The 13,062-nt window shown below is 29.6% G+C and overlaps 1 protein-coding gene across 1 annotated transcript; it reads left to right on the top strand.

Moving 5' to 3' along the window:
* LOC109331018 (14 kDa proline-rich protein DC2.15-like) lies at window positions 11,495-12,022 on the top strand. Its single transcript, XM_019565301.1, has one exon. It carries the CDS (start codon window positions 11,556-11,558, stop codon window positions 12,000-12,002), a length of 447 nt encoding a protein of 148 aa, XP_019420846.1. The 5' UTR covers window positions 11,495-11,555; the 3' UTR covers window positions 12,003-12,022.

Genomic DNA, 13,062 nt, shown 5'->3' with positions numbered 1-13,062 from the left:
GTGGGTATATATATATAGTGGTCATGGGAGATATATTAGGGTAATTAAAGTGGAATAAATATTTTATATCCACAATTGTTTTCCATATCAATTAAAATGTGTCATTTTATTGAACTTTTTTTTATAAAAAGATGAGCTAATATTTTTATATTATTTGATATTATTCTATTCAATAGAAACATAAAAACATGGTTCTTTTGAGATATAGATCCTTGTTCAATAAAAGTGAACATGAGATTAGAGTAATAATTAGCTGGCACAAATAGACCCTTTATTTAGGTTTTGGATGCTAGTGTAGTGATTATGGCTCTAATCTATGGATCAATACCATAGCAAATTGTTGGAATCATGAGTTCTTGAAACTCTGGCCTTTGCACGTGGAATAGCGGGTCCTCCACCGGAAGAGTACGATACACCATTTTTGACTTTTGGCCAAGCTATTTACCTCGGACAAGGTAAATACACATTTTGGCGGGTCCCGAAAAAAACATCGTCCCTCTGTCCCTACCCAATCATATTTCCCAAAATAATATAAAATATTAATTTATGTTTTTTATAAAAACAAATTCCAATAAAATAACACATTTTGATTGGTTTGATATACCATTAGGGACACCAATGAGTACAGGTGATCCTCTTCCATTTACCTCTAAAAAAAGGTGGCCTAAAAGTAGTATAGGCAATTTCCAAGCCTAACTATATTTTACTAAACTTTAAAAAGGAGAGTACAACATTCTTGTGACCCAATTTTTTAATTAGCATTGATTACACGACTTAGGAGTAGATAGAAGAAAATTTTACCATCTACCAAATGATTTGGAGTGGTCACCATTTTTATCTAGAAAAAACACAGAAAATCATCTTTACGCCATATTTGGAAAACATGGTTATTGAACTACAATTTTGAGTTTAGTAGTAGATTGAGGATCATGGAGATGTTAGCACCTCATATGCTCATATTAAAACGATACTCTTGTAGTTGGATGAACTAATTTATACATTAAACTTGTTTGGTTAAACATTTAATTATCAGAACAAGAAGCGATAGAAAAAATATATATTTTTAGAGTAAATTACAATGACACATCCTGAAATTTAGTAAAACTATACAAATTACCCTACTCTTTTTTGCACCTACTCAAATTACTCTTAATTGATATACATATATTACATTGACTACTCATGTATGGGAGGTGAGTGTAATCTTTTAGAAAAAAGTGATGAATGTATATAATTAAACTAAACTCCAACGAGTATTAGTATAATTTACTCCTCGTTAATCAATTACACATTTACTAGGATAAATTGACCATTTGTAAATTTTCAAATAGAATTTGGTTATGAATTTACCCTTATCTTTTGTGTACTTTAGTAACATCTTATAATTATTGCTACAATTTATAATGAACAAAATGAGTTTTTGTTTATAATTTATTATGTTTTTACTTCTCATTCTCATTGTACTGTCCACTCATCATCTAGGGAATACTAACAATATAACTTTTGACACATACTACATTATTAAGTATATCAATGATCATTTCTTACAACTTAATGGAGGTACCAAAATCCAAATTTCGTTGGATCAAACAACAAATTCTCACTCCATTTATTACTTCTTTGAACTAACTTGATGACATGCTGGAACAAAAAAGTAGGGTAAGTTGAGTTGTTATCTTAAGCATTTTGTTAAGTGCAAAAATTACATTACATAATAAGGCTAGTTGCACACTTTTTTACTCTAATAGTTAAATAATTGCCATATGTACTATGGATTGAGTTAATAATCGCTCAAATACTATTACATGATTTTTATGTTATTTCAGGTTTGAAAGAGCAAAAAGGAGCATGAATTTCTATAAAGGAGTTGCACCCAACGTTAGGCACACGCTCAGCGAAGCAAGGGAGATGTGCCCAATGCAACTTGGCTAGCTGAAAGGTCGAGGCTCGACCAAACGAACCATTGCGTCCAACGAATTCTCTGCGCTAGACAAAAAGGCATCATTCAAACTCTTTAAAAAGGGATTAAGTTGGATGTTCTAAGGATTCATTTGGGTAGAAACATTTTGTATTTGATTTCTTTTAGTTCCTATGGTAGTTTAGCTAGAAATATAGTGTAAAAGGAAGGGGAAGATTACGCGAGTTAATGTATGCTAATTGAGGAGGTAATATCTTCTCCTATAAGTTTTGTTTCTCTATTTATATCTTTGTTTTTAGTTATCATGAAAATATGTAGTTAAACTTCTCCCTTGTTGGGATTAGATATATTATTTACTTGATGTACATATTTTGATTCAATTTTATACTTAATTGTTATGCTTTGATTCTTATGAGTTATCTTTTGTGTGTAATGCTTACTTTAAGATTGACAACTTTTTTTGTATGATTTTGTAATTATAATGTAAGGAGAAATCCTTGTTTTAATTATGAATATTTCAATTCATCATGTTGATATAATTGCTAGACATAGATTTATATCATTTAGTTATATTATGCATGTTGTTGTATATACCATTAGGGACACCAATGAGTACAGGTGATCCTCTTCCATTTACCTCTAAAAAAAGGTGGCCTAAAAGTAGTATAGGCAATTTCCAAGCCTAACTATATTTTACTAAACTTTAAAAAGGAGAGTACAACATTCTTGTGACCCAATTTTTTAATTAGCATTGATTACACGACTTAGGAGTAGATAGAAGAAAATTTTACCATCTACCAAATGATTTGGAGTGGTCACCATTTTTATCTAGAAAAAACACAGAAAATCATCTTTACGCCATATTTGGAAAACATGGTTATTGAACTACAATTTTGAGTTTAGTAGTAGATTGAGGATCATGGAGATGTTAGCACCTCATATGCTCATATTAAAACGATACTCTTGTAGTTGGATGAACTAATTTATACATTAAACTTGTTTGGTTAAACATTTAATTATCAGAACAAGAAGCGATAGAAAAAATATATATTTTTAGAGTAAATTACAATGACACATCCTGAAATTTAGTAAAACTATACAAATTACCCTACTCTTTTTTGCACCTACTCAAATTACTCTTAATTGATATACATATATTACATTGACTACTCATGTATGGGAGGTGAGTGTAATCTTTTAGAAAAAAGTGATGAATGTATATAATTAAACTAAACTCCAACGAGTATTAGTATAATTTACTCCTCGTTAATCAATTACACATTTACTAGGATAAATTGACCATTTGTAAATTTTCAAATAGAATTTGGTTATGAATTTACCCTTATCTTTTGTGTACTTTAGTAACATCTTATAATTATTGCTACAATTTATAATGAACAAAATGAGTTTTTGTTTATAATTTATTATGTTTTTACTTCTCATTCTCATTGTACTGTCCACTCATCATCTAGGGAATACTAACAATATAACTTTTGACACATACTACATTATTAAGTATATCAATGATCATTTCTTACAACTTAATGGAGGTACCAAAATCCAAATTTCGTTGGATCAAACAACAAATTCTCACTCCATTTATTACTTCTTTGAACTAACTTGATGACATGCTGGAACAAAAAAGTAGGGTAAGTTGAGTTGTTATCTTAAGCATTTTGTTAAGTGCAAAAATTACATTACATAATAAGGCTAGTTGCACACTTTTTTACTCTAATAGTTAAATAATTGCCATATGTACTATGGATTGAGTTAATAATCGCTCAAATACTATTACATGATTTTTATGTTATTTCAGGTTTGAAAGAGCAAAAAGGAGCATGAATTTCTATAAAGGAGTTGCACCCAACGTTAGGCACACGCTCAGCGAAGCAAGGGAGATGTGCCCAATGCAACTTGGCTAGCTGAAAGGTCGAGGCTCGACCAAACGAACCATTGCGTCCAACGAATTCTCTGCGCTAGACAAAAAGGCATCATTCAAACTCTTTAAAAAGGGATTAAGTTGGATGTTCTAAGGATTCATTTGGGTAGAAACATTTTGTATTTGATTTCTTTTAGTTCCTATGGTAGTTTAGCTAGAAATATAGTGTAAAAGGAAGGGGAAGATTACGCGAGTTAATGTATGCTAATTGAGGAGGTAATATCTTCTCCTATAAGTTTTGTTTCTCTATTTATATCTTTGTTTTTAGTTATCATGAAAATATGTAGTTAAACTTCTCCCTTGTTGGGATTAGATATATTATTTACTTGATGTACATATTTTGATTCAATTTTATACTTAATTGTTATGCTTTGATTCTTATGAGTTATCTTTTGTGTGTAATGCTTACTTTAAGATTGACAACTTTTTTTGTATGATTTTGTAATTATAATGTAAGGAGAAATCCTTGTTTTAATTATGAATATTTCAATTCATCATGTTGATATAATTGCTAGACATAGATTTATATCATTTAGTTATATTATGCATGTTGTTGTTATAGTTACTAGACATTATGTTATTTCAATGATTTATAACTCTCAAATTTGTTAACATATAGTTGCTAGACATAAAGATGTACGTGTTAATGATTCATAAATCTTCATTTTGTTAGTGTAGTTACTAAACATGAAACTATATTAATAAGCTACTAATATGACTAAGATATTGATATTAATACATTATTTCAGGTGTTACATTAAAACTCAATTTCACAAGCATAGTTGCTAGACATAGATGTGTATTTTTTGGATCATAGTTCTTCATCTTATGAGTAAAGTTGCTAGACATAGAGTTTTAATTCGCGACCTACTAAATTGACTAAGAATTTAGCTTTTAGTATCAGTATGGTCCCACTATTGTGAAAGAATCATAGTAGATGAATAAGATTTGTTGAAATAAATATGTATGGATAGTGAGTAGTAAAGTTCAATCATAATATCATTATTTTAATAGTTTAATCAAATCAATTTTAGTTTAATAGCTTAACCAAACCAATCATACCAAATTTGAAATCAACTTATTATAACAGTTTTTGGTTAAAGGCTAGTATCAAACAACTCCTTACGGATCGACAACTCTTTATACTTATTTGTGACAATTCAATTTAGTAATTTAATTGAACGATTTGTTGGTTAGCACATTTTTAAATCGTACTGATCCTAAAAATAACAAGTTTAAGTAATAAGATAAACTAAAATGTTTTATTGTTTGTTAATAATATTATTTTAATATAAAATCACATCATTCTTACCTTATTTATAATATTAGCAATTTTTTTATATAAAATACCATTTTTTTGTTTTATCTTAAGTTGTCTGTACAATCTTTAATCATCTCCGATAAACCTTAAAATAGTAATAACAAAATGACAATCCATACACCATTGTTTTGTTTAAGTCATTTCTTGGTTCTAACCTTATATTGTTAGCAATAACTAATTTAAGTATTTGGGGTAAAATAAAACATATTGACTTTGAGTTTGAGTTTCTGAAGACTTATAAATCTTGATTTAATTTACAAACTAATACATTTGCCAATGATAATAGTCATACAAAAGAAACTATAATCTCATAAAAGATTTCAACAAAATATAATATATTACGGAGACAAATCCAAATAGTTTAAAAGTAAATGTCGTTTTTTCTTTATTTTTTATTAGAGTAAATTATACCCAAGTACCATCTAGTTTAGTTTAATATTATCACCTACAAGTGGTAGTTAGTGTGATGTATCACTACGCCAAAATTCATATTTAACAATGCTCATTCAAAAACATTTATGTGTTGATCACTGTTAAATCTAAGGCAAAAGGGAATCAACGTCCGGTGAAATTAGCATTGTTAACTATGATAGGTGGATATATATTCAACAACACTTGCTTCATTGAGTGTTGTTGAATATATAAAGATTTAATAGCGCTTAGTGAAGCGAATATTGTTGTTTCTCACACATTCAACAACACATGCTTCAATGAGTGGTGTTAAAAGTCATACATTCACGCATTCAATAATGCTTGCTTCACTGAGTGTTGTTAAAAGTCATACATTCAACATCATTTGTTTGAGTGAGCGCTGTTAAAAGTCACATTCAATAACATTTGCTTCAGTGGGTGCTATTAAAAGTCATACATTCAAACAATGTTTGTTTTAGTGAGTGCAAATCTTTGCAATTTTAAAAACAAAACCTCACACACAATAATATACACATATCATTTAGTTTTCTATTTCTCATATTCTTCCTCTTCCCCATGAGTTACCTTTTCTCTCTATTTTGTTTTTAGTTTTTCTCTTCAAGCAAATTGTTAGTTTTTGGTTTCCCTCTTCAAACTAATACGACTCATGAGTGTTTCGTGATTAATAAAAATATTTGGCCAATTTTACAATGCTAATATGAATACTTATAACACTCCTGATCGGGTAAGAATACTTATGTATGTGTTAAACAAGGTATTTTTTTAGAGTCTCATTTAATGCGTTTGACTTATCATCTCAACAAATATTATTTAAAGGATTAAAGATCTAATAGATTTTATACGACTAGATGAACTCCTTATTTGCTTAGTAATAATCATAAAAAGATTATTCCCTTGTTAATTTGTTATTAGTCTATAAATTGTTAATGTTAATTGATATCCTTTTGGAGTTCCTTTCACGATAGGCAATACATATGTAACAAAAACCCAGCTATTGTTACCGGAAACATGGACACATGGAACCATAATTTCAACGCACACGTTATTAATTTTTTAACTCACCAATTTGTTTCCATATGCATAATAATATCTTAAAGTTTGAAAAAGAAACAATAATCTATTTAATTAGGATCCTAAACATAGATGCCTAACTAGATTATTCCCAGCTTCATTGGATGAATATATTCATGATCATTCATAATTATTGATTTGAATTATTCTAAAAAATAAATATATTCCAGATTAGACTATGACTATATGAATTCTAATTAATATTAAAATCAAATATTTCTACGCGTTTTAGGCCATGGCATGTTCTTAAATCTTAATGGATGCTCTTCTACTATAAATTATTTTCTTATAGTATAATTAATATCAATCATTTGATGTAGTATATCCACAAAATAGAGAGTCACGGGCTTATATAGTTAACCAAAACAAGGTTCCACCCCATCTTTCACATCCAAACAAGATCTTATTCTCCATATTAAAGGTTGTGGAAAGTTGCAGCCTCACGACTTTCCATTTTGAATCAAGTGTTAAAAAAGGCATAATTTTACGAGACCATTCACCTATTCCAATATTAAGTTTAAAATTTTTATGGTCTTATCATTAATATTATAAGAAAATTTAATGATTTATATCTATTCATTAATTTAAATTATTAAATTTTCCTATAATTGATGGCTAAGATTTGTTCCTCTGAGTTATGTATCATATTATACCAAATGTCACGTATAAACTCGCATACTTTTCTCATACTCGCATGCTTGATGTATCACATTATACCACATCATTTAAGTTATTATACTCGCATACTTTTCTCATTTAAGTTATGTATCACATTATACCACATATGACGTATAAACTGTGTAACCAACTAAACCATATAACCATATATGTATTCTGCATCAGATAGCTATTATAAAAATTGCATTTTATGATTATTATCTTCAAATCTCGTATCAAAATGACATTAGGGTTATCAACAAGTTTTAACAAAATTGTCAGATTGTTAGAGATTAAACCTCCCATAGGTAATATTTTCATTTTTGACTTATTTTGAAATAGAATAAATTAGTGTATTAAAATGTGGTTGTTGTTATAGTTATGGGTGTGATTGTTGTGGTGTGATTTTTTTATGATGAAAAAATTATTTTTGAATTTGATGTAGTCTGATGCGGTTGTGTTACGACCCGATGTAATTGTATCCTTGCAATATAGTATCACACCACATCCACAATATTGTGATTGTATAAGGTGATATGCTCAATTTGAAATAATTGGATATACTGAATATTTTGTAAGTGAAGAATAAAGTATTTTCTTATAAAAGAAGATAATTTATCTTCATCAACCACTAAAATCATTGCATGTGTTTTACTTAACTATTTTCTATAAAAATATTTCTAAAAACTAAAAAAAATAGAACACGTGTCATAATTTTAATGGCTAGAGAATATACTTTATTCTCTTTGTAAGGGTCACCATGGTCCATTAACAAAAGCATAATGGTGTTTAAGGATTACACAAAGAAGTCGTGCTTTTGATGAACTAGATCTCAGATTTGTAGAATTTTAGTTCATACTAGTATATGAGAATTGCAAAACAACAATGTTTAAAATTGACATTTATAGCGCTTTTGGATGTTATCTATGTTAGCACAGCGTAATACGGGACTAGTTTCAACAATGCTTCTCAAGCAAGCATGTTAATAGTGAAGTATTCAACAAGGCTTTTTCAAGCAAAGATGCTATTGGATTTTATCATGTACCTGAAATTTTGGAGATAATACGTCAATTATCAATACCTTAACATCTTATCAAAACCAAAACATAATTGTCCATGAGCAATAAAGTTGCATTCCCAAGGATCTACAACAAGGTGTGTTGGTCAAGCCACATAAGTACCTATAACACCTCATTGTAATTGTATCCTCAATAGCTATCGATAATAATGCATCACCATCTGCTGCAAAGTCCATTCCAACCTTTACATGATTGGTGGGAAGATGTGCATTATGCACATAATATGTGGTAACTTCAATTAGTGAGTGTGTTGAATTGCTCTCCCAGCTTGCTGGGATCTTTGTCATCCAGAAAAAATCATGTTCTTTGTAACCCACTCACATTGCAACCATAAGAATGACCTTAGTAATCTATGTTGCATACTATTTTTTATAATTATATATGAGACAATACCAAAATTAACTTTGTTTGTTCAATGTTTGCTAATGAAAGACATGCACTACTTGAGAGAATGAGATAAACACTTTGAGAGAATGTACTTCCTAATTAAATAACATATCGATTGTTTGTTGATGAAGTTCCATATTGGTTATATAACTAGGTAGATATGCTTTACTTGTGGACACCATCAATTGTCTTAAGCTCTTAACTTCATTATTCTAACTTGTCAAATTCTATTAAGGAACCATCTAGTCAAATTGCATGACACAATCATTTTAGTATAACTTATAATGTTGAAAATCCAAGCATGTTTTTTAAAACTTCAACTTGAACATTTGTTCGAGGACAAAAAAAGGTTAAAGTTGGGGGGAGTTGTTAAGTGTCAAATTATCGTATTTGAACTATTAGTTTTATGGCACTTTAGCTCATAGACTAATACAATTATCAACAAATTGATTTTAAACTTAACATAATATATGAGTTGTTGGATTTTACCCTTTAGGTGTTTGTGCAGGCCGGAACTAGAGGAATTATTGCAAAAATTCAAGTTTCTGGACAAAAACAGCCTAGGCATAACGCAAGTACTATGACAAGCGCATCTCACAAGACTAGGAGTCACGCTCAGCACAATCCCCACGCTTGGCAAAAATAACATAAATCAGAAGCTATTCCCAAAGAAATCTTTGCGCTGGGCGAAATTGGGGAGAAATTTTAGCATATCCATTGTTCTGGATTCACCCAGTGAATTACCTGTGTCAAGTTAAATTGGGAAATTTCGTCCACCGCATCTAGACTAGCTGAAAGGTCGAAGCTTGGTCGGACAAAAGGTCACGCCTAACAAAATCTCGGCGTTTGGCAAATTGTGTAAAAATCATACTTTTTAAAAGGTGATCAACTAGGACATGTTAGAGGCAATTTGAGTAGATATACTATGTACTCGATTTCTCTAAGTTTTTAGAATAGTTTAGTTGGAAATGAGATGTAAAAGCAAGAGAAAAAGATTAGAGGAGTTGACGTATATTCATTGATGAGGTAATCTCTTCTCCTATGAGTTGTATTTCTCTATTTGTATCTTTGTTTCTAGTTGTCATGAAAATATAACTAAACTTCTACCTTGTTAGGAATGGATGTAATATTCACTGGATATATAAACTTTGATTTGGAGTTATGCTTAATTGTTGATGTGATTCTTATGAGTTGTTTGTTGTGCCTAATGTGTACTTAGAGATTGACAACTTTTCTAGTACGATTTTGCTATTTTGATTGCATGAAGAAATTTGGTTCTAAATTCTAAAATTAGAAGCTCATCATATTGATATAAATTTTAGACTTAGATTTATACTAATTGATCACATTTGTGTGTGTATTGTTATAATTTCTAGACATAGAGTCATATGAACACTAAATAACTCTCAAATTTGTTAACATACTTTCTAGACATAAAGGTGTATTAGCGGTTCATAAATCTTCATTTTCTTAGAATGGTTACATTGTTAGACATAGAGTTATACTAATAAGCTATTAATATGATCAAGACATTAATGATTAGTACATTTGAGATGTTGCATAAAAGCTCAATTTTACAAGCATAGTTGCTAGACACAGAGTTACATTTTGTGGATCATAATTCTTCATCTTAAGAGCAGAGTTGCTAGACATAGAGCTTTATTTCATGAACTACTAAATTGACTAAGACATTAGCTTAGCTTTATTTCATGAACTACTAAATTGACTAAGACATTAGCTTTTAGTATCATTGAGGTCTCATTGTTGTGAAAGAATCATAGCTAAATGAATAAGTATTGTTGAATCAAGTATATATGGATAGTGAGTAGTAAAGTTCAATTCTAACATCTTTATTCTAGAAGTTTAATTTAATCAAATTTTAGTTCAATAGTATAATCAAACAAACCAACCAACCCAATTTCAAACCAACTTAGAATATCAATTTTTGGTTGAAATGTTAGTATCAAACAAGTCTTTGTAAATTCAACAACTCTTTATACTTATTTACAGTAATCCAATTTGATAATTTAATTTACCAATTTACCGGTTAGCAATCCCCAACTCAGCAATTTATGTATTTAAGCAAGTGACCTAAGTTAATTTTATACTAGCAACTAAACCTTAATTTTATTAAATATTGATCCAAACTAAATCATTTGTTCCAACTATCCTAATATCTTATTCTCCATTAATTATTATTAGATAAGCTCAACTATCGGGGAATCATATCACAGGCCATTTACCGCGCATCATGGATGAAGTTCACGGGAGTGATTTAGTTTTCCACTCACATGCCATTTGGTCAATAATATAATCTATACTTTAAAATAAAAAAGGGAAAACAAACCTAATTTTCAAACATAATTAATTATGAAATATAAAAATTTAAATTTGGTACAACGGTAACGTTATTAACCATTAGGTCTCATATTCAAATCTTGAAAACAATCTCTTCACTTATAGGATAAGACTATATATATACAGTTAATTAAGTCGAAGTATCGTGCATTGAAAACCCTGCTATTCTTTTTATATTGACCCACTTGCACTACCAGCTAAACTCATAGAGCTTCGTGGTTCACATGGCTAGTGCATCAAACATTAAATCTTGTGACCAAAATTCTTTATCAACCTCGGCTAAAAAGTACACTTACCTTGGACACTATAAATAATCGCATTACTAATTACATCTTCACACAATTATTACTACGGTTCTTAATTACAGTTTATTGCTAATTTTTCTTCCAAACAATGGATTCTTCTACATCTTCAACTCTTGCTTTCTTCTACTCCATCAATTTGCTTTTCTTTGTCTTAGCAAATGGGTGCTATACTTGTACAAAACCAAAGCAAAACCCTATCCCTATACCAAACCCTAACCCTAACTCTAACCCTAACCCGAACCCGAATACGTTTCCTTTTCCAAACCAAAGTGCTAAGAGTTGTCCCAGAGATGCATTGAAACTAGGAGTTTGTGCAAATGTTCTTAATACACCAATTGGTGCATTGGTGGGGTCACCATTAAACCACCCATGTTGTTCAATACTAGAAGGACTTCTTGATCTTGAAGTTGCTGTTTGTCTTTGTACTGCTATCAAAGCAAACATTCTTGGCATTAACATTAATATTCCTATTTCACTAAGCTTGCTCCTTAATTATTGTGACAAAACCCCACCCTCTGAGTTCCAATGCTCCTAATTCAATGTCATTTTTTTGTATTTGTGCCCTTAATTTTGTGATTTGTTGTGTGTAGTTTTTTAGTACTTTGTGCTAACTCATTTATTGAGAATGATGTTGTATTTCTAATTGTAATTTCTAGTTGCAGTTTGAATGGAATTTTATGTAGTTAAGTATCTTACTTTTGAGATGCTGAAATTATTTATATTCTTGTAGAAAGTATGAATCATGACACCATTTGTACCCTATTGTAATTTAAGCAGAAGTTACTTGTGTTTTTGGATAAAACAAAACTTTAACATACCCACTCCTATTTTATTAGACATGTTTTAGAAAGGTTTGGTGATTTATAAGATACTTTAAAATTTCTATACAATTTATTATTTTTCTTAATTCTTCTTGTAAATACGATTAAAATTGTAATGTTATAATATTTATAAAGAAACAATCATTGGAATGTGCAATTTAGTTGAAAATGTGTTATAATAAGAATATTATTTAAAACACAAAATGAGAAGATAAGAGTAATACATTAGAATAAAATATTATAATTCGCTTTAAATAAAGTAACTCGAAATCTATTAATAGGAGTGGATTGTTTATTATTGATAGAGAAGAAATACATAAATTTCTCTCAACTAAAATCATTAACATTCAATTGCAGCAATCAACATTTTCTAATCATTTTGTAGTTTTCAATTATATATCATCATGTTTGAATCAATTCACGTAATGATTAAAAGAAGGACAAAAGTTTGCTCAGCAATAATTAAAGAAACACAATTTAGCTTTGGGATGAATTTGAAAGTTAATAGACAATTGTTAAACTTAAAGTTTAGCTAATCTATTAGGAATTACTCCAAAATGCCTTGTGCTCCACACTTCTCAGTGTATTATTTATTACGCGTAATCAAATAATAAAATAGTATAGAGAAAAGATAATAACACAAGAGATTTGGTAATGAAGTTCGGCCAATTGTGTCTATGTCTTCGAGAGCATTGAGAGGCTACCACTATGTATTATTAGATAATTAAGATGTATGTTTGACTATTTTTCTCCTTCAACTCATTTACTTTATCT

This window comes from Lupinus angustifolius, chromosome LG17, assembly GCF_001865875.1.
Source record: "Lupinus angustifolius cultivar Tanjil chromosome LG17, LupAngTanjil_v1.0, whole genome shotgun sequence".
Taxonomy (NCBI): Eukaryota; Viridiplantae; Streptophyta; class Magnoliopsida; order Fabales; family Fabaceae; genus Lupinus; species Lupinus angustifolius.
Note: the sequence above shows the minus strand (reverse complement) of the source record. Positions and strands in the feature narration are given on the sequence as shown.

Excerpts from the sequence above, each read along its gene's own strand:
- LOC109331018 (XM_019565301.1), top strand. The coding sequence starts at position 11,556 with ATGGATTCTTCTACATCTTCAACTCTTGCTTTCTTCTACTCCATCAAT.